We start from the raw sequence: 22817 nt of genomic DNA, 5'->3' as shown, positions 1-22817 counted from the left end.
GTATTAAATCACCTTTGGCCCCTTTTGGCTGGGTGAAATACCTTATTCGCCCACACCACACTTCAATATTTATCCGCATGTTGCACAGCACGTCTTTACATTACGTCGCCATTACAACGTCTGTCCTCTATCCCCTACCAATCTAAACTCCTTACACTCCAGTCACACATTACAGTATAAACTCAATTACACATACTAATTTACATTGCCATTCATAATGACTTTTAGTTGTCTTGTAGGAGGTTGTTCATTTGGTAGCAGACTGTTCAACTGGTAGAGGCCTGTTCAGTTGGTGGAAAACTGTTCATTTGGTAGGAGATTGTTCACCTGGTAGGAGGCTGTTATTTGGTAGGAAAGTGTTCACTGGTAGGAGACTGTTTACTTCATAGGGAGCCGTTTATTTGGTTTATTTAGCAGTACACGATTCTGGTTATTGTTATTTGGTAGGTGGCTGTTCATTTGGTAGGAGACTGCTTATTTGGTAGACTGCTATTTATTGGGAAGCAGAGGGTCTATTTGGTAGAAGACTGATTATTTGGTTGGATGCTCTTCGTCAGGTAGTAGGCTGTTCATTTGGTAAGAAATTGTTTATTTGTTAGGAGAGTGTTTATTTGGTAGCAGGCTGTCCGTTTGGCAGGACGCTTTTTCTTTGGTAGGAGACTGTTCATTTGGTTAGAGACTGTTGATAAGGTAGAGAGTGTTCATTTAGTGTTCTATTTTGTTCGTATATGCATATCTGAGGAAGGTTGTTGACCTGCCATTAGTATGATGTCGTGATGCGGTGTTCCCACATTTGAGCGAGACAACTTGGCAGTGTACAGACAGTTGCAACATCCCCTTATGACTGAGGTTAATGTCAGAAAAACATCTTCTTGAACGTCCTCGGCTTGGTAATGTCACCGAAACAAGACGCCAAGCACAAACCCCTCATATCCTTCCCATTTTCACCTCGCACATGAATACGCTACTGACTTAAGTTTGGATCTCGTGGATAGAGTGTTGTCAGACGATAGTGAGTGACCTGAGGTTGTGCCTTTGAACCTGTAAAGGGATTTGAGTCGGGTATTGGTGATTTGAACCTCCTTAACCGGCTTCTCTCTTTCTATCTCTCTGTCTTTCTCTGTCTCTCTCTGTCACTGTCTGTGTCTCTGTCTCTGTCATTCTCTGTGTGTCTCTGTATCTGTTCCTTTCTCTTTATGTCTGTTTTTCTCTTTGTCTCTGTCTGTCTGTTGTTCTCTGACTCTCTGTGTTTCTGTCTGTTCTTTCTTTCCGTGTCTCTGTCTCACTTCCTCTCTCTGTCTCCGTCTGTCATTATTCCTTTGTCTCTGTCTCTCTTTCTCTGTGTCTTCGTCTCTGTGTCTCTCTCCTTGTCTCCCTCTCTCTCTGTGTCCCCGTCTCTGTGTTTCTACCTGTGCCCCTGTCTCTCTTTGTGTATGTGTCTCTCTTTCTCTCTCTCTAAATAAAAATAATCTTCAGTGGGATGTTCAATCACTTTTCAGAAGTTTTCACCTTAAAAGAGCTATTAGATCTGTGTTACAGATTGTTGAATTGTGTAGTTTACATCCACCGCTGCAAAAATGATAATCTGGCTTTACAAGTGATAAACGACCTTCATGTATAGTCTATGAAGGATTACTGATATTTAGCAGTTCTCTTAATCATGCATGACTCCATTAAATATGGATTACGTAGCAGATATTGACGTCTCAACCATTACAAGTGTATTATTCAAATAAAGAAACTACATCGTTAAATAGCCTTCTCCCGTTCTATATAAGACACAGTTGTCTGTACTCTTCACTGAGCAGGCAGGACTGGCAGCTACCGTCTTACTCCCAACTGTTGGTAAAGTAGTCACTCTTCTTTAATAATGTTCATGATATTTTCACTATATGTTTGAGTTGTGTTAGCGTTTAGGTGCGAGTACAGTTCAGGTAACGAACAGTATTTGTTTGATGTTTACCGCCTTGCTCAGCAATATTCCAGCTATATGGCGGTGGCGGTGGTAAATAATCCAGTGGTCAACATCAATTGCAGTCTGTGCAATCGGCTTACGATGACCAAATCAGCGAGCCTGACGACTCGATCCCGTTAGTCGCCTTTACCGAAAAGCATGGGTTGTAGAAGACCAATTTTAACCCGAGTCTTCATGGCTCACGAGGATCAACGACTTTACCATCTCAGTTGAGATAATTTCAATGAAAATAAGAGCATTTTATTGTTATTTGGAATTTCTGTTTCAGCGTGAAAGTCAATGATGCTGCGACTCATCATATTTGCAGTTTGTGCAGTCGCTGCACTTGCAGGTAGGCTTTATATGATTGCAAAGGTCTGGATTTTCACCTTTAAAAGTATTGCTCCGTTCCATGTTGGAGTTTACCAACATGTTGTGGTTGTCAGTGGTTATAGACTGGATGACAGACTGTTGTCATATAGCTGGAATAACATTTAAAACTAGAAACTTCATAAAACTTCGAGAGAAGAGAAGCACCAAACAGGACCAAAACTGTCATCCAATATGTTTGAGAAATGATAATTATTTGTTTCCAGGCAACACTATTTACCAATAACCTGTTGAGCTTTACTTTTATTTCCTTGTATCCATTTTGTAGGCAGTTGTCCTAATGGATACACGGAAGTTAGGAATCCCAAGATGTGCTTCCGACTCAGTGAATTCAAGGACACAGTGAACTACGAATCCGCCGTGACTGAGTGTCAGAAAACAAAACGTGGGCGTCTGGTCAGTCTGGACACGCCAAAGAAGTATGGCATCGTCGCTGGATACATGACTGCCCTGGGAGACAAAGGAACAGACGCAGGTAAGAGATTTACCCTCCTACCAAACTGGGGAATCAGCAACTTAAGAGGAGAGAGGTAGTCACCGAATAAGTAGATATGGAGGAGTGCTTGCTATTGCTAGTTTGTTAATGCTGCGGTTAACTATTTCTCGTGCAACTCTTCAAAGAAACTGTAGGTGATAAGTTTGGTGAACTATAAACCTCCTCCTCCTTATCATCACCATCATCATCATCATCCTCATTTAAAGACCAACGCCTTAAAGCCAACATTACTGGTGAGATGAGGTGAAATGTAAGGTCGTACTTCAGGATATTTCTCTTATGTTCCAACGTGTTTTGTGTGGCTGCTTGCACAAACCCAGACTTATGCTTGTTTTATAGTGCTAGTTCTCTGAGATACCATGCCCCAGTTAATCATGAATAACCTACTTAGACACCTTATACTGACTCCCAGACGTGCAGTCCTTTTTGTACCCATTAATGCCGAGCGTCAGGCAGTCAACAACAGGTACTCACAACAGTCGCGTATACAAGGGATATGCATCTCCACTATTCTGACCATTTTATTATATTACTTGATTTGTTTCTCTTGACACCCTTAAATCCGGACGTAATATTTGAAACAGATAGTAATATGTTCTTCAGCTCAATGGCTATAATTTCGAGAAAAATGAGAACCACAATTCTGTGAAGGATGTCCTTTTGGAGCCTCACAACTAGAACACAGGCCACTGCTTCCATGAATAGAACAATCATTTCAACCAAACATAAACGTTATGACATACATGTTTTGACTGGGATTTTAATTTGACTAACGTCCATTTAACTCTCAACTTACATTGTATTTTTCAGGTTCAAAGAAATTCCGAGTGTGGATTGGTTTGAAACGAACTGATAGCTGCTCGGAATCGTCTCAGTTTGAATGGACCTCGGGATCCACAAATGTGCCCGCTTGGGGGGCAACGGAGCCGGACAACGGTCGGGGGGAGGACTGTGGTCAGTTGGATACTTGGGGGATCAGTGACCTCCACTGTGACCTCAAGCGTCGATATATCTGCGAGATACCCTTGTAACGGCGACCACAATGTCTCAACTAACGTGTACATCGACCATCACTCAGACGCCATTTAATAATGAATGATGGGTACTGTATGAGTGAAAACAATAAATGCGTTCATCGATCACTTTATTGTTTGGTTTGATTACAGCTTTCCATTCCCATCCACCAGATATGTATATATGTCCCTGTACACATCCCTAGGCGCCTGTGACCCATGAAAGCCCGGGATAGAATAGGGTTTCAGCATCCCATGCTGGCCATAAAAGGCGACTATCCTATCGTAAAAGGCGACTAACGGGATCGGGCGGTCAGCCTCGCTGACTTGGTTGACACATGTCATCGGTTCGTACTTGCTCAGATCGATGCTCATGTTGTTGATCACTGGATTGTTTGGTCCAGACACCATTATTTACAGACCGCCACCATTCTGCTTGTTGCTGAGTGCAGCGTAAAATTCAACTCACTCGTTCATGAATCTGTCACATTCGTGAATTTAAGTCACATATACCAAGTTCGTGACCTGTGTCTCAAATACAAAATTGGTGAATCTATGTCTCATATACAAAATTGGTGAACCTATGTCTCATATACGAAGTCTAGAGGCCTTTATGGGGGTGGGGGTGGGGGGGAACAAACAAACTTACAAGCCAGACATACTTCGTCCAGAGAGCCACGAAAACCGTGCGTGGGAGTCAGCCATGTGATAAACATCATGTGATAAGATCTGCGATTAAATTGGAAATGAAAAGTCAGCAAAGCTAGATGATGAGAAGGTCACATTGCAACATGAGAAAGCGATATCAGGAGAAGCGATACACCAAATCGTCTCTTATATAATATTAATAATGATGTATGTCCCCAGAAATTCCCCGATGTTGAGTTTTAAATGCCACTCAAACAAGTTCACTATGGTTACACCAGCGTTTAACTTCGCACTATTTTCAGTTTTGATTAGACGAACGTTTATTTGCTTTTACCAGACCATTGACTGTGGAATGGTTCTGTTACTACATTGAGGTACCAAGGTGCTTTACTGTCAGGTGCGTCTTCTCTATCCATGGGAAGGAGAGATTTTGGTTCCCGTTGGTGAAGATAGTCAGTTGATAAATTTCGTCATCTTTATTAATTCAGAGACACTTTAGCTGTATTTCTTATCCTGAAATACAATCAAGTGAAATAAACATAAATGGTTAAGTTCCTGAACCTCATTTCTAACCTCTTTTCTAATCCCTCCAACTATAACCAGACAGCGAAAACTTTACTGTCATGTATACATAGGCCTTACCTGCAGTGTTGTTCTTTTGACTGATAATAGTATTAGCATCTGCACCAAACGTCTCTTATGTGATTATAAAGAAGTTGTATATCCATTGAACATTCCCCCTTGTTGAGCAACTTTAAAATGCCACTCAAGCATGTTCACTATTGTTAGACCGGCGTTTAGCTATTTTCAGTTTTGATTAGACGAAAGTTCAACTGCATCCTTTTATTGGCTCAGATCAGACCATCGACTGTGGAATGGTTCTGTTACTACATAGAGGTTTCCTAGGTACATTACTGTCAGGTGCGTCTCCCTCTACCCTTGGGAAGGTGTGATTTTGGCTCCTGTTGGTGAAGATCGTCAGTTAATACATTTCATCATCTATATTTTTTTCAAAGACACCCCACCTGTATTTTTCATTCTGAAATACAATCAAGTGACATAAACATAAATGGTTAAGTTTCCATACCTCATTTCAAACACCTCCACCTGCTACCAGACAACGAAAACTGATAATAATTATACACTTGTCTATATATGGCACTTACAGTGTCACATACTTCTGAACTCTCTGAATGTGATGTACATGTAATACATTGAGCTGCAAAAGTTCAAATTTGTCGGAATATTCTTAAAAGTGGCATACATCGCAACTCACTTAATGTGGTAGGATGATACAATGGTTGCATTTATTTAAAATGATGGTATTGATGGCCTGGAATCTCTTGATGTAAATCAACATACAAGATACTCATGACAATACCTTATTTCTCAGAGGTCCCTCCCTTTCATCTGGCACTTCCGATACATTGGTCATACAGTGACATAACTTAATTGGTTGGGGGCATTAAGTCGCTTAAGACAATTCGAGTCCAGTCATGGCATAAACTATTTAACTCCTTTAGTCACTTCACAGAATTAAGTGTATCCGGTATTTCACAATATGACGATTGTAAACGTGCAGTGAGAAAGGACAGTCTAACTACGAATGGGGATTGAACTCCCATTGTGGTACATCATGTGCAGACAGGACTGAATTGTGGAATATCTCGCCATCACATGCTTGTTTTCTCACTCGATCTCGCAATCTAATCTCGTGCTATCGCTTTCTCGTCTTGTGTTATCACTTTTTCATCTTGCAATTTCGCTTTCCCATCTCGAGGTATCGCTCTATTGCTTTTCTGCCTCCAAATGTTAATGTGAGAAAGCAATAGCCTTATTCAGTCACCATACTCTCTCCGTACTCTCAAGATCACATCATAAGTTTCATTTCCAATCTAATGGCAGCTCTTATCACATGACGTTTGTCACATGGCTGACTCCCACTCAGGGTTTTCGTGGCTCTGTGGACTTCTCTAGTGGCTTTCATGTGTCATACGAAGTATGTCTGGCTTGTTTGTTCGTTCCCCTTATCAAAGCTTCCAGTAACATATCTTGACATGTTGCTTGGTACATGTGACATAAATACACCCACTTCGTATACGTGACATAGACATAGATTCACGAACGAGTGAGTGAGTGAGTTTAATTTTACGCTGCTTTCAGCAATATGCCTGCTACATGGCAGCGGCCTGTAAATAATGGTGTCTGGACCAAACATTCCAGTGATCACCAGCATGAACATCAATCTGCGCAAATGGGAACTGCTGACATGTGTCAAAAAGGTCCTGACCACCCGATCCCGTCAGTCGCCTCTTACGACAAGCATAGATGCGTTTTATGCCCAGCATGGGTTGCTGAAACCCTATTCTATCCCGGGCTTTCATGGGTCACAGGCGCCTAGGGATGAGTACAGGAACATGTATACATATCTGGTGGATGGGAATGGAAAGCTGTAATCAAACCAAACAATCAAGTGATCGATGAACGCATTTATTGTTTTCACTCATACAGTACCCATCATTCATTATTAAATGACGTCTGAGTGATGGTCGATGTACACGTTAGCTGAGACGTTGTGGTCGCTGTTACAAGGGGACCTCGCAGATGTATCGACGCTTGCGGTTACAATAGAGGTCACTGATGCCCCGACTATCCAGCTGACCACAGTCCTTCCCCAGACCGTTGTCCGGCTCGTTTTTCCCCCAAGCGGGCACATTTGTGGATCCCGAAGTCCATTCAAACTGAGACGATTCCGAGCAACTTCCAGTTCGTTTCAAACCAATCCACACTCGGAATTTCTTTGAACCTGAAAAATTAAGGTATGAGTTGAGAGTTAGTCAAATGAAAACCCTAATTATTTAAAACATTTATGGCATAACATTAAGGTTTGGTAGAAACGATTGTTGTATCAATGGAAGCAGTGGTCTTTGTTCTAGTTGTGAGGCTCTTGAAGGCCATCCTTCACAGAATTCAGGTTCTCAATATTTATCGATATTTTCACCCCTGAGATGAAGAATATATTGCTATTTCTTTCTAGTTTGATATCCGGAATTAACGTAAAGAGGGGGTAGGATAACATGGGGCAGAGTACACAGGTAGAAAAATTTGGATCAGTCTCAGCCTTATCTTACTATATAACAGTTCTGTTGTTTGTTGTTTAACGCCGCTCTCAGTACAGCTCTGCAGTCATACTAGTGTCTTACCAAATGAAGGGTGTCGAAAAATAAATCAAGTAATTTACTAAAATGGGCAAAATAGTGGCGATGCGTGCCCTTTGTATACGCGATTGTTGTGAACCGTGAACGTTTACCAACATTCCATCAGTTCCCACCCATTGTACCCATGTGGGTGGGGAATCGAACAGGATCTCCGTCGTGATGAATGAATGCTTTAACCACTCGGCTACCTACTCCTCCTTGCACGACTGTAACATGGATATTGATGTTTATACATTGCCCTGAGATCTCCGAAGATGAAGACCCAAAGTGAGGACGGAGACACAATCTAAACCATTTGTTGCTACGGAAAAGAAAATACAGTTCTCTTGTCTGTTTGATAATGAATATTACATTCAATAAAGCTAGAAACTACCCCGATGGTGTTGTGGTTAGGACGTCCGCACGGAGAGCGGAAAATAGTGGGTTTGATTCGAGGCCGCTTTATACCAAAAGACGTTAAAATCTGGTACCAGTTGTGTTATGTATCGTTTCAGTTTTTTCACATTGTTGTATAGTATCATTGGTTACCCAAGATAGCACACATGGCAACTAATTGCATAATGTGTGTCATTCTTTTTAAAAAGTTTTTTAGTTAGCCAATAATGTGGAATCAATCAATGTATTGGTGGTTAATCCTTTGAAAGAAGGGCGTTGTTTTACACAGACACAGACACGACAGAGTGTATTCAGTATAGATTAGTAAATGTACACACATAAACATTACCTTTTGACAAATCCCCTACTTAAATCCCCATAAAACTATGATTAATCAATCAGCGTGTTATCGGTTAATCCTTTGAGCGATCCAGACAAAAGAAATGCCAAATGGGGGCCTGTGTCGGGTAATCTAAGTGGCGTTAGCACTAATTATACCTGTCATAAATTCATTAACTGAGCATCAAGTGAATGATGACAAATAACGTGTAGGTTTATACCACCTAACACGGATTACAACCTAGCGACACCAAGTGATTTTACAGAATCGTCTATGAAAACAAGGGTTGTAACTCGAAAACTAGGCAAAGCAGGAGACAAAACTAAATGATAGTAGATTGTGAGAACATATAGCTTTCATTTTTCTCAACAGTTTTCGCGATTTCAGGTTTGTACAAACCTGTAAACGAAATAGTTCAACCCCTGAAATGTAGATGAATGCTGCACAGACCCTCATTTATATACCCACTATTACGTCACGGAGACGCGCCTCTCTGATTGGCTGAAATTTCGTTTGCGGTTGAGAATTTTGCACTGTTGACAGAAAGGTCGATTTAAAGTAATTAAAGATCGAAATGAGCATTTTTAATGACGGGGTTTCATTAATAACGATGTCAGCAAGTGATTTTGCGTTTGTACCCTATTAGAGTATATGTGACCTTTAAGTCTGGGTTGTATAATTAGCCACACACATGCACGTTGTAATATAAGAGAAATATTCTGATGTAAGACCTTCCATTTTACCTCATCTCAGCAATAATGTTGGTTTTAATGCATTTTAAGGCATCATCTTGTTGATGATGAGGAGGAGCAGGAGGATGAGGGAGATGCACCAAACGTATAACCTAAAGCTTGTTTGAAGAGTTGCACGAGAATTTGAGAAACACATAACCACCTAACCCGATCAGGTACCCAAACTGTGTCAGAAAGGCATGTTTTATTGTAAAATGAATAAAATGTCGTGATTGTAGCTTGGATGGAATGTAGAGCATTAAAAAACTAGCAAACACTCCTCTATTTCTACTTATTCAGTGACTGCTTCTCTCCCCTTAAGTTGCTGATTCCCCAGTTTGGTAGGAGGGTAAATCTCTTACCTGCGTCTGTTCCTTTGTCTCCCAGGGCAGTCATGTATCCAGCGACGATGCCATACTTCTTTGGCGTGTCCAGGCTGACCAGGCGCCCACCTTTCGTCTTCTGACACTCAGCCTCGGCGAATTTGTACTTCACTGTGTCCGTGAATTCACTGAGTCGGAAGCACATATTGGGATTTCTAACCTCAGTATACCCTTTAGGACAGTCGGCTTCAAAATGCAGGTAAGGAAATAACAATAAAGCTCAACACATTTAGGTTAAATAGAGTTGCCTGGAAACAAATCATAATCATTTGTCAAAACATATTGGATGATGGTTTTGGTCTTGTTTGATTCTTTGATATCTCAAAACGAAGTTTTATGCCGTTTCTGTTGGGAAATGTTATTCCAACTATATGACAACAGCCTGTAAATAATCTGGACAAGACAATGAAGTGATTAAATGGGCAAACTTCAAAAGGATCTGAAAATGGTACAACATTGTCAGTTATGTCACTTACTGTGACCATAACATACATCCAGTATGTCGACATTGACAACCATTACAGGTTGAGAAACTCATGGAATGGAGCAATACTTTTAAAGATGAAAACCCAGACCTTTGCAATCATATACAGCCTACCTGCAAGTGCAGCCACTACACAAACTGCAAATATGATGAGTCGTAGCATCATTGACATTAACTCTGAAACAGAAATTTCAAATACCAATAGAATGCTCTTATTTTCATTGAAATCATCTCGACTGAGATGGTAAGGTAGTTGATCCTCGCTTAAAAGTGGTCTTGTACAACCCATGTTTGTCGTGAAAGGCGACTAGCGGAATCAGGTGTCAGGCTCGCTGATTTGGTTCACTCACGTCATCGTGTCCCAATTGCGTTGATTGATGCTCTTTGGTGTTGACCACTGGATTATTTACATACCACCGTCATATAGCTGGAATATTGCTGAGTATGGCGTTAAACTACAAATAATTCCTGACAAGGCTGGAGCAAATCTTCGACACTCTGCAATGTGCCGTACAGAGTTGTGTCACTTTTTATCAGCTGGTCATGTTTGCTGATACGCTTCATGCATGTCGTACTGATTAAATCGACACTCATGGCATCTATTCCCGGATTGTCTGGACCAGACTCCACTAAATACACAGTCCACTATCAGCGAAATGGGAAATTGGTTATTGAGGCGGTATACATTAAACAAATAAATGTGCAATACCTGAACTACACACGCAGCAAAACACTAACACAACTCAAGTGAAAATTAATATTGAAGAGTGACTACTTTACCAACACTTGGGAGTAAGATGGTAGCTGCCAGTCCTGTCTGTTCAGTGAAGAGTACAGACAATTGTGTCTTATATAGAACAGGGGAAGGCTATTTAACGGTGTAGTTTCGGCATTTGCATAATATACTTGTAATGGTTGAGACGTCAATATCTGCTACGTAATCCATATTTGACAGAGTCATGTATTATTAACAGAGCATTTGAATATCAATAATGCTTAATAGATGCTTTTTGCATCAGCAGATGTAAAATACAGAATTCAGCAATCTGTAATACAGATCTTGTTTTACGCTGAAGATTTCAGAAAAAACTTAACATCCTACCGAACGTTATTTCATTCAGAGAGAAAGAGAGGGAGGGAGAGAGAGAACGAGAGACAGGGGCAAAGGGATAATAACGGAGAAAGAGAGAGAAAGTGACAGAAACACAGAGAGAATAAACTGAGACAGACACGGAATGAAAGATAGAGTCAGAGACACATAGAGAATGTCAGAGTTAGAGACTCAGAGAAAAACCGACAGAGACATAGAGAGAAAGAAACAGAGACAGAGACACGGAATGAAAGATAGAGTCAGAGACACATAGAGAATGTCAGAGTTAGAGACTCAGAGAAAAACCGACAGAGACATAGAGAGAAAGAAACAGAGACAGAGACACATAGAGAATGTCAGAGTTAGACACACAAACTGGGGAATGGAATCAGCAACTTAAGGGGAGAGGGACAGTCACTGAATAACAAGAAATGGAGGAGTGCATGCTATTGCAAGTTTGTTAACACCACTCTCGGCTACATTCCACCCAAGCTACAATCACTTCGTTTTGTTCATTTTACCCTAGGACGCGCCTTTCTGACACAATTTAGACACAATTTAGATAGCTAATTGGATTGGGTGGGTATTTGTTTGTTAACTTCTCGTGCAACGCTTCAAACAAACTTTAGGTTATACGTTTGATGCATTATAAACATTCTCCTCTTCTTCTTCTTCTACCTCCTCCTCCTACTCTTCCTCTTCCTCATTTAAAGATCAACACTTTAAAACTCCAACATTATTGGTGAGATGAGATAAAATAGAAGGTCGAATTTCCCTCATATTACAACGTGAATGTGTGTACCATATTTAAACGTCTTTTGGTATAACTCGACCTGGAATCGAACCGATCTTCCGCTCTCCGGGCGGACGCCCTAACCACAAGATCATAGGAGTAGTTTCCAACATTATTGAGTGTAATATTCCTCACCCTGGGCTTTCAACTTCGGAGCTCTCAGGGTAATGTATAAACATCAATGTCATGTTACAGTCATGTAAGGCGCAGTAGGTAGCCCAGTGGTTAAAGCATTTGTTCCTCACATCGAAGATCCTGTCCGATTCCCCACATTGGCACAATGGGTGTCCCTGCCGTGATACTGCTGGAGTATTGGTAAAAGCGGCGTAAAGCTAACCTCGCTCTCTCACAACAACCACTTCTACAAGGGATATGCATCTCCACTATTCTGACCATTTTATTATATTACTTCATTTGATATTTGACACCCTTAATTACGGACATAATATTTGGAAGAAATGGTAATATATTCCTCAACTCGGAGGCTATTATTTCGGGAAAAATGAGAACCACAATTCTATGAAGGATGTCCTCCTACCAAATGAACTGTTTCCTACCAAATAACAACCTCCTACCAGATGAACAGTCTCCTATTAAATAAACACTCTCCTACCAAATGATCAGTCTCTTACCAAATTAATAGTTTCCCACCATCTGAACAGGCTCCTACCAGTTGAACAGTCTGCTACCAAATGACCAGCCTCCTATTAGACAGCTAATCCGAAAAATAGATAAAGGACGCGAACGTAGTGAATGGGAGCAACTCATGTTTGTCACTAACGGGGTTGGGTGGCCAGGTTCGCTGATTTTTTTTATCGCATGTCATCGTAACCCGGTTGCACAGGTCGATGTCCATGATATTGATCACTGGATTGTCTGGTCATTATTTACAGATGTTAAAGTTAAGGTTAAATGTTAAAACGTGGGTCTGGGGAGGCAAGGGACGGTGTTTAAACGTTTGGTTGTGAAACATGTAGCATGTGGCCTCAGCATTGTAAATACGCATGGATAATTAAGTTTATACTGTTTTGTATGACTGGAGTGTAAGGAGTTTAGATTGGTAGGGGATAGAGAACGGGCGCTGTAGTGGCGACGGCAAGACGTGCTGTGCAACATGGGGATAAATATTGAAGTGTGGTGTGGGCGAATGGAGTGTTTCACACAGCCCAAAGCTTCTAAAAGTCAGTTAACACATGTCATGAAACTATCTGGGCTGGATGGGGGTGGGATAGCGGGGTGGGGTGGGGTGGGATGGGGTGGGGGAGTGGGTTTTTTGGATGGGGTCTATTATCATGTGGATTTATCTGCTATTAAAGATAGAGAATATATCAGAAAAATAACCAAGGAAAGGCTTAGGGGGTAACAGACTATGACATGCTAGCCGTGGGTTCGTTATTCAAACGCTTTATATGGAATTTCTGTTGTAGTGCTGACATATACTAGTACATTGAACCCCATGCAGTAAAAGAGTGCATGATCCATTCACAGGTGTACCAAATGTCCACGAGGTGTTAACTATTCAGGACCCAGCACTTGGTTTGTTATTCAACGCATGCCAACAAATTCTATCAAATATCTATAGTGGTGCTGTCATATACAATGTAAACTGAGCCTGAAGAAATAAAAGCTTGTGCGATTCATTCCCAGGTGTACAAGTGTGCATGGGGTATTTTGTTATTCAGCATATTCTGAACAACGAAAGCTAACCAGCACTGGTAGGGTCGTCTCCAAGTAAGGTAAAAGATTTAGCTGTTTCATTGGGTTCTGAATAATAAACACCTCATGGGCATTTGGTACAGCTGTGAATGGATCCCGCAATCCTTTATTGCATGAGTTGCAGTGTATGACAGCAATACTATAGAGTTTCCATGCAGAGCGTAAGTAAAACGAAACCTAGCGCACACGGAGGATATTGATGGGACAAATCATTTTACCTGTATGTTCTAGACACTAAACACTAGACCCTGCGCCTGAATCCACGAATCATGAAACAAACATGAATTTTAGATGTACCTTGCCAAACCTGAGATTTAGGGTGGTAATAACAGCGAACACGTAAAAAATCGTACAGAGCTTTGAATGTTTCTGTGTTTCTGTTTCTGGAATGTTTTAGAAGATGATGTTTTACCAAACGCATCTCAACAATGATTTTGAGCGGTTTTAGCAGCCAGGATTATTATGATGCGCATGATTGTTGCGCAGCACGACTATCAGACAGAATTATTGTTTCCCACTTGCAAAGCATGAGTACAGCATGTGACTATAAACGTCCCAAATGAATTTAACAATTTCATCCACGATCTTTGCAAGTACAGTACACGAAAATGGGACGCCTCAACGCTGACGATCGAAATCATGCAAGCTGGCGAATCAAAGAGTGAGGTGGCAAGGATCTTCAATGTTCATCCCAGCACAATAACTTGATTGTGGGATCGATTCAAGATCAGGAAGACCTAGAGTCACCACACCTGCCCAAGATCTGTACATTCGGGCAACCCACCTACGTGACCGCCATCACACAGCACAAGAACAGTTTGGAGTCCGAAGAGTGTTCGATCAGAAAATCAGGAACCGTCTCCAAGAAGTAGGAATAGGTGCCAAACGTCCAAAAGTTGCCCCCTCCTTGACGCGACTGCATCGACGTCGACGATTGAGATGGTGTAACACGGTGCTGCCATAAGGAACCTGGCAAACTGAAGGCGCATATGGTTTAGCGATGAATCCCGTTATCTCCTCAGGCGACGTGATGGTAGAGGCAGTGTCTGCAGACGACGTCATGAACGTACGTTTTATTCCTAACTGCATCAGACAGGTTAACGGATTTGGTGAGGAAAGTTTTATGGTGTGGGGAGCGATTCCATACACCTACAGGTCGGAACTTGTGCTTGTCCAAGGCAATCTGACGGCCCATCGATACATCGACCAGATTCTCCGTCCGCACGTCCTTCACCTTGTTGACCGTCAACAGCAGCTCTTCCAACAGGACAACGCCAGGCGCCACACAGCACGTGCCACCATGGCCAATAACAACATCAATGTCCTCCTCTGGCCCTACAGATCCCTGGATCTAAACCCAATCGAACACCTTTGGACCTTTGGGATTAGATCGATAGGTGGGTACGTCGACGTCGTGATCCACCACAGAATCTTCAACAGTTGTTCCACATGCAGCAGGAGGAACGGAGAAGGATTCCACAACAAAACATCCAACGACTGATTCGATCTGTACCCAGGAGATGTCGGGCAGTGGTAGCAGCTGGAGGTGGTCATAGGAGGTACTGACTTTAACACCACCTGTTTGACAGCAGTAATGACTGCGGTGACTGTTGTTCGCATAGAATATGGACAAGATAGCAATGCATTTCTCCACAAAATTTCATTCACGTATCTTTGTGTTCCGCTGATCTACACGTCCTTCCTTAAGACATGTAGGGCTCGTTCAGCTTGCAAAACTATACTGTTTCACAGGCTCTGGGAATCTAATAATTGTTTGGATCACCCCTTTCGCAAGAATTATGCAGAGGTGCAATCAATCCTACATTCCTGGGCTGCGTTTCACAAAAGCCTCCTAAATTTAGGAGGTCGTAGCCCATACGCCCTTGTTTACGACCTTCTTCCTACCTCCTTTACGACCGTTTCACAAAGACGTCGTATCCATGTCGTACCACGGGGTCCTACATCCATGTTGCACATCGTTTAAGAGGTACTTTGTTGCATAGCAACGCATACAGCGAGACCAAACAGACACCTGCGCATCCTGTTATTCCCGAAGTATTTCAAAATAGAAGCACAGTTTCAATAACAGTGCAAATGCCATGTTTTTAATTGACAGCACAGATTATCTTATCGTAATAATTTTATTCTCTCACTACATTCCACTGAAAATTACAAGATAAAATGTATAAATCAGTTCCATTAATATTAGCAGTTTAAGTGTAAGGTTTGAATTAATCGCTGTCCATTAACCGTGTTGCCGTTATGTCTACGTTTGATCTAATAACACTAGTCTTTGTGTAAAGGTTTAACCGTGGTCCGTTACACTAAATGTGTCAACTTCTTTCGTAACTTTTATTCAATCAGTTAAAAACTCTCAAAGAATAAAACCGTAAACCCTATATCCACGTATGATGTGATATTGAACAAGGCTAAAGGTAGATACTGGTTTCATGAAAACATATCTGGACCATACGCTAAACATACTTCATAGTACTGAAATTGTTTTCGGAAACGTTTTTGTTTACTCTTGTCCATCCGACCTTCACCTCCAAGAAATGGCCTAATATGTACAACAATGTTGACGTATGACATCACAACCAATGACCGATTTCTTACGAAATGGCGGCTTCGCTGACAAGGGTACACAGGATTTTGCGAGGACTCATTCCTCATTTCTGGGATCGTTTGAGCATAAATATGATATGTAAGTAATCAGAATGACTCTGTTTATCAGTGTGTTGTTATATGTTTTCATCGTTTTCAGTGTAAGCAAGAGAAGAAGCCAGAAACACTGATACTTACCGTTGTTCTGCGCAATTTTGCTTCAGTTATGGCGTCACGCAGCAGGAAAAGTTTGACAATTACTTAATTAAGTATCAAATCTTTGAATTGTATCTGTTTTTAATTTCCTGCTATGATACTCTTTCTATACATACAGGTATTGAGCCATTCAAAGAAATGGAGAGCCGGTTGGATGTCAGAACTTGTTTATAAAGTGCTACACTGTAAAATCGGAATTTGTTTGTTTACGTTTCAAATTAGCGCTGTCTTTGTCTTCAACCCAAGTATGTTTCGTTTTATTTTGTCTCTGTTGGCACTGGTGGCCAAAGACCAGATGTAATATCATGTTAACATGTATCGGTAATTCAGTGATGCATTTGTCGCAGCTGACTACGGAATATTCGTGACATGGGCGTCTCAGTACCGGCCTTCGCGAAACGAGATTTTGTAAACACTATCCAATACGGCGGAAAGCGCACTTAGGCGTTCGTGTGAGTATAGTTTCGAAAGCATCACAACCGATTCTAGGTTCATCGGCTGCGTTTCAGATTTATTATTGGAAACAACATGAAAAACTGATATCAGTAATCGTTAGCATGTTATTTTTAAATCAAATAATCATAGTGATTATCCGAATTTTCACATTTGAAATTATACTGTACACCAAATAATGCTTTGAATCATGATCTCAAAATTTCTTAGGCCTTATTAGTTAGCGTGTTTTAATCATTTGCTGTACCATAGTCGTTGACGCCATCATTGTCCTAGTAGTGTTTACAACCTCCTAAAGCATTTACGACAGGTCAATCAGGGTCCTAAATTTGTGGCTGTTTACGACACAGTGTAAATGTACGAGGTCTTTGTGAAACGGTGTAAAAAATTACGAGGTGGTCTACGACCTGCTTTACGAGGTCGGGCCGGTAAGAGGGCTTTGTGAAACAGGCTGGGAAAACACCACTGTCTAGAACTCGATAAAACGGACTATTAAAGGAAGCAAAAACGATACACATTCTTTAAAAACTTCAACTGGAATGCCATCTGTCCTGGCTGATTTTCCACATTTCAGACTTTTTACTGCTCATAATATCTCATAATCAGATATACAGTTGTGAACATGTTCGCCAAAGGAATTATCAGTGCCATTCGCGGGGAGATTTTTTTAAAAAGTTAAACCATTCGTCATCTGATTTATTTTCTGAAATATTTTCCCTAGCAATATTTCTTTATAGATTTTCAAAAATGACGACAGTCTTGTTTCTTTGCAACATCACATATTTCGTTTAAAACACTTTTTTTTCATAATCTGATTTCTTCCTATCACAGTGTGTTTTAAAATCCTTCTTAGCCCTTAGATAGTGTTTGCAATGCATTGAGCTGTTGTTTTTCTGAATCCATTTAGTAAAACATATGTACGTCGTTTTGCCTGTTCGCCTCCACGGTCTAACCACCTGGACTACACGTGTGCTGAGGGCGAGCACATGAGGGTGAGTGTGCACGTCTCATAGGTCGGTGTCTGTGTTCCCTGTTTCTTCGCCAGTGTGTATCTATCCGTGTATCCTTTATGGCCTGTGTGAAGTCGGGAGTACCCGAACCTGTCTATCACCTCTAAGCCTGTTCATGGCTATTTCACTGACATATCATCTATCTTCAAAACCAGAGAAATTCACAATTGTGGGTCGTGGGCATCTCTTGGTGAATAGGCGGCCAGCATGTTCAGTGGCAATACCATGGGAATGGCCTGACTCTACTTCAAGTTTAGTTTTCAGAAAGTTTCTCACCTTGTCTTCTGAATCATCCCAGTTTACCATAGAGGAACTTAGTTTCTCTCCTTGACTAGGATTCGAGCTGCTCTACCTTCTGTGATAACGCCACGTTTTGCGTTTGTGAGTTTGTCCACTTCTCGGAACACCAGTGTGTCTCACACCTGAGGCGGACACAGCCAACTTCTCTGAGGCGTGATCCTCGCACCCGGGTTACGCTCCACATTACTACTCAGTAGGAGAAGTTCCGCAATTAACAAAATGTGCAGTTGTCGACATAAAAGAACCTCCAGATAGATTGATGACATGTATTAACTCACTTTTGGTCCCTTTTGACTGAATGAAACACCCTATTCAAACACGCCACACTTCATTATTTATCCCCATGTTGCACAGCACGTCTATCCCCTACCAATCTAAACTCCTTACACTCCAGTCACATATTAAAGTATAAACTCAATAATCCATAGCTATTTACAATGCTGAGGCCACTTGCCACACGTTTCACAACCAAACGTTTAAACACCGTCCCCTGCCTCCCCAGACCCACGTTTTAACATTTAACCTTAACTTTAACCCCTTTTCATCTGTTTAGTAGACACTGAATTGTGGCTGTGTCTCAAGTCGATAGTTTGGATATTGGGACATCCAGACATATCCACTCATGTGCCATATTAAAGTTCACAAAATGGCCAATCAACAGCCTCCTACCATATTAACAGTCTTCTACCATATGAAGAACCTCCTACCATATTGACAGTCTTCTAGCATATGAAGAACCTCCTACCATATCAACAGCCTCCTACCATATTAACAGTCTTCTACCATATGAAGAACCTCCTACCATATCAACAGTCTTCTACCATATGAAGAACCTCCTACCATATCAACAGCCTCCTACCATATTAACAGTCTTCTACCATATGAAGAACCTCCTACTATATCAACAGCCCCCTACCATATTAACAGTCTTCTACCATATGAAGAACCTCCTACCATATCAACAGCCTCCTACCATATTAACAGTCTTCTACCACATGAAGAACCTCCTACTATATCAACCGCCTCCTACCATGTCAACAGCCTTGCTAGTGATTCTTGCCAGCAGCAGTGGATTCATTTATATGAAAGTATATTTCATCTTGGCAATAGTTATATTGTCAAATTTTAGGGGGTACAAATTTGACTTAACGCTTGTTAATGTTGTAAACAAAAGGGGAATAACTCTCGAGTGCTTAGTATGACGTCTTCTCAAAGTGTCATGGCACCCAGAGGGAAAAATCGTACATCCTGTCAGAGAAAGCTCATATTAAGTTTGAATTCAGAAGGCAGGGTAACTGGAATCAATAGGTTTACTGCCAGTAAAATCTTGAATATGTATTCTCAAGGAGGAACTACAGAAAATCATCAGGAAAGTGACTGGAGAGAAAAAACAATTGACAGGTATACGAGGGCTTTATTGAAGATTGTTAAATGTAACAGGGGCAGTCTCTTCTGGAAATATCTTCACTTTGGAACCAGATAGTAAGACTATCCAAGAGGACAATACAAAGGCGGCTCCATGAAAATGGTTTTCATAGAAGAGTTGTGAAGCAGAAAACCACCATATCCTCTCAAAGCAGGTTCAAGAGAAGACGCCTTTGTCAGAACACATTTGAGACGGAATGCAAATAGAGATTGGTCCAGGGTAATATTTTCAGATGAGACTCAAGTTGTTGTAAGGAAAGATCAGAAAGTTTTTGTTTGGAGAAACAATGAAGAAATGTGGAAACCCCGGTTCCTTGATGTGTATATTGATGACAATGCTCCTTGTCTCAGTGTGATGTTGTGTTGATGTATTTGTTTTGAAGATGTTGGAACCCCTGTCACTGTAGATGGTCACATCATTTCAACAAGGTATATTGGTATGCTTTACAGCAACCTTTGGCCAGTAATAGCCAAAGTTCCAGCATGTCGTGGGCTATATATTGCAAGAGACTATATTGCAAGACATTCCTGTCCATGTTTCTAGACAGACAATTCAATGGAAACGTGATATTCAGACAATGAATGGGCCACCTCAGTCCCGGGACTATAATATCACTGAAAATATATGGAGAACGCTGAAAATCAAATCAGGCTACAAAGACAGTTATATTAAATAAAAGCAAAGCAGGATCTCATAGATCACGTCCAACATCACTGTATTCTACTCTGCCTAAGCGAAGGGGAGCTGTACTTGTAAAAGGCTGTATTACTAAATACAGAAACTATCAGGTAAGACATCAGGAATTATTTTGACTTTATTTACATCCCATCACAGAAGGCGAAAATTACATGGCGGCCATTTTGTGAACTTTTATATTGCACATGACTGTTGGTATATGCAGAAACCATTTTCGTAGCAGTATGAGTGACTGTGGCACAAACATTTAGAACAATCTCTATTTTCACACATTAGTAGCTATATAGGCTGTTGATATGGTAGGAGACTGTTGATATGGTAGGGGGATCCTGATATGGTACGCGACTGTTGATATATTAGGAGGCTGTTGATATCGTGGGAGGCTTTTGATATGGTAGGAGACTGTTGATATTGCAGGAAACTGTTCATGTGCTAGGGTGCCGGAGACTGTTGATATGGTAGGAGGCTCTTGAAATGGCAGGGGGCTTTTGAAAGGGTAGGAGACAGTTGATATGGTAGGAGACTGTTGATGTGTTAGGAAGCTATTGACTGTTGATATGGTACGAGACTGTTGCTATGGTAAGAGGCTCTTGATATGGTATGAGGCTAATGACATGGTTGGAGACTGTTGATATGGTAGGAGCCTATTCATATGGTAGGAGACTCTTCATATGGCAAGAGACTGTTGATATGGTAGGAGACTGTTGATAGGTTAGGAGACTGTTGATGTGGTATGTGGCTGTTGATATGGTAGGAGACTGTTGATTTGGTAGGAGAGTGTCCATGTGGTAGAGGCTGTTATTTTAGTGGTAAGAGACTGTTGGTGTGGTAGGAGGCTGTTGATTTGGTAGGAGACTGTTGAAATGGTATGAGGCTGTTGAAATTGTAGGATTCTTTTAAAATGAGGCTGTTGATATGGTAGGAGACTGTTGAAATGGAACGAGGCCGTTGAAATGGTAGGAGGCTGTTGCATTGGTAAGAGACTGTTGATATGGTAGGAGACTCTATATATGGTAGGAGGCTGTTGATAAGGTAGATGTCTGTTGATATGGTAAGAGACAGTTGATCTTTTAGGATGCCCGATGCTGATATTGTAGGATGCCCTTGATATGGTAGGAGACTGTTGATATGGTAAGAGACTGTTGATATGGTAGAAGTGTGTTGCAATGATAGGAGACTGATGATATGGTAGAAGACTGTTGAAATGATAGGAGTCTGTTGATATGGTGGAAGTCTGTTGATATGGTAGGAGACTGTTGATGTGGTAGGAGGCTGTTGATATGGTAGAAGTGTGCTGCAATGATAGGAGACTGATGATATGGTAGAAGGCTGTTGATATGATAGGAGACTGTTGATACGGTAGATGTCTGTTGATATGATATTAGACTGTTGATATGGTAGGATGCTGTTGATATGGTAGGAGACTGTTGATATGGTAGGAGACTGTTGATACGGTAGAAGTCTGTTGATGTGGTAAGAGACTGTTGATATGGTGGGTGACTGTTGATATGGTGGAAGTCTGTTGAACTGATAGGGGACTGTTGTATGGTAAGAGGCTGATGATACGGTAAAATCTGTTAATATGATAGGAGACTGTTGGTGTGGTAGGAGACTGTTGATGTGGTAGGTGGTTGGAGACTGTTGATATGTAAGGAGGCTCTTGATATGGTAGGAGACTGTTGATATGGTAGGAGACTGTTGATACGGAAGATGTCTGTTGATATGATAGGAGACTGTTGATGTGGTAGGAGGCTCTTGATATTGGAGGAGACCGTTGATGTGACAGGAGGCTGTTCATCCGGTAAGAGACAGTTGATATGGTAGGAGACTGTTGATATGGTAGGAGGTTCTTGATATGGTAGGAGACTGTTGATACGGTAAGAGGCTCTTGAAATGGTATAGGCTCTTGAAATGGTAGGAGACTGTTGATATGGTAGGAGAGTGTCCATGTGGTAGGAGGCTGTTAGTTTAGCGTTCTATTTTGTTCGTAAATGCATATCTGATGAAGATTGTTGACCTGCCATTGGTATGATATCGTAACCTTTTGTTCCCACATCTGAGCGAGACAACGTGGCAGTGTACAGTCAGTCGCAACATTCCCTTATAACTGAGGTTAATGTCAGAAAAACATCTTCTTGAACGTCATCGGCCTGTTAATGTCACTGAAACAAGACGCCAAGCACAAACCACTCATATCCTTCCGTTTTTAAGCTAGCACACGAATACACTATTGAATTAAGTTAGGATCTCGTGGGTAGAGTGTTGTGAGCCGATAGTGAGATTGTGCCTTTGTCCCTCTAGAGGGATTGGAGTCGGATATTATTGATTTGAGCCTCCTTAAGCGGCTTCTGTCTTTCTCTATATCTCTTTGTCTGTCTTTCTCTCCGTATCTCTGTTTCTGTTTCTGTCTCTCTGTCACTCTCTGTGTGTGTCTGTGTGAATCTCTCTCTTTCTCTTTCTTCCTCTCTGTGTCGCTGTGAT

General features: G+C 41.3%; 2 protein-coding genes across 2 annotated transcripts; one reads left to right on the top strand and one right to left on the bottom strand.

The window, feature by feature from the left end:
* Nucleotides 1-1807: 1807 nt before the first annotated feature.
* Nucleotides 1808-3930, top strand: LOC137280244 (uncharacterized). Its single transcript, XM_067811871.1, has 4 exons — nt 1808-1845; nt 2244-2306; nt 2613-2819; nt 3651-3930. The coding sequence occupies exons 2-4, from the start codon at nt 2255-2257 to the stop codon at nt 3869-3871; spliced, it is 480 nt and encodes a 159-aa protein (XP_067667972.1). The 5' UTR covers nt 1808-1845; nt 2244-2254; the 3' UTR covers nt 3872-3930.
* A 3045-nt stretch (nt 3931-6975) lies between these two features.
* LOC137280228 (uncharacterized) lies at nt 6976-10856 on the bottom strand. Its single transcript, XM_067811869.1, has 4 exons — nt 10813-10856; nt 10147-10209; nt 9528-9734; nt 6976-7307 (listed from the first exon to the last, which is right to left on the bottom strand). Exons 2-4 carry the CDS (start codon nt 10202-10204, stop codon nt 7087-7089), a joined length of 486 nt encoding a protein of 161 aa, XP_067667970.1. The 5' UTR covers nt 10205-10209; nt 10813-10856; the 3' UTR covers nt 6976-7086.
* Between the last annotated feature and the right edge of the window lie 11961 nt (nt 10857-22817).

This window comes from Haliotis asinina, chromosome 1 (genome assembly GCF_037392515.1).
Source record: "Haliotis asinina isolate JCU_RB_2024 chromosome 1, JCU_Hal_asi_v2, whole genome shotgun sequence".
Lineage (NCBI taxonomy): Eukaryota > Metazoa > Mollusca > Gastropoda > Lepetellida > Haliotidae > Haliotis > Haliotis asinina.
This window is presented reverse-complemented; position numbering and strand designations above follow the sequence as displayed.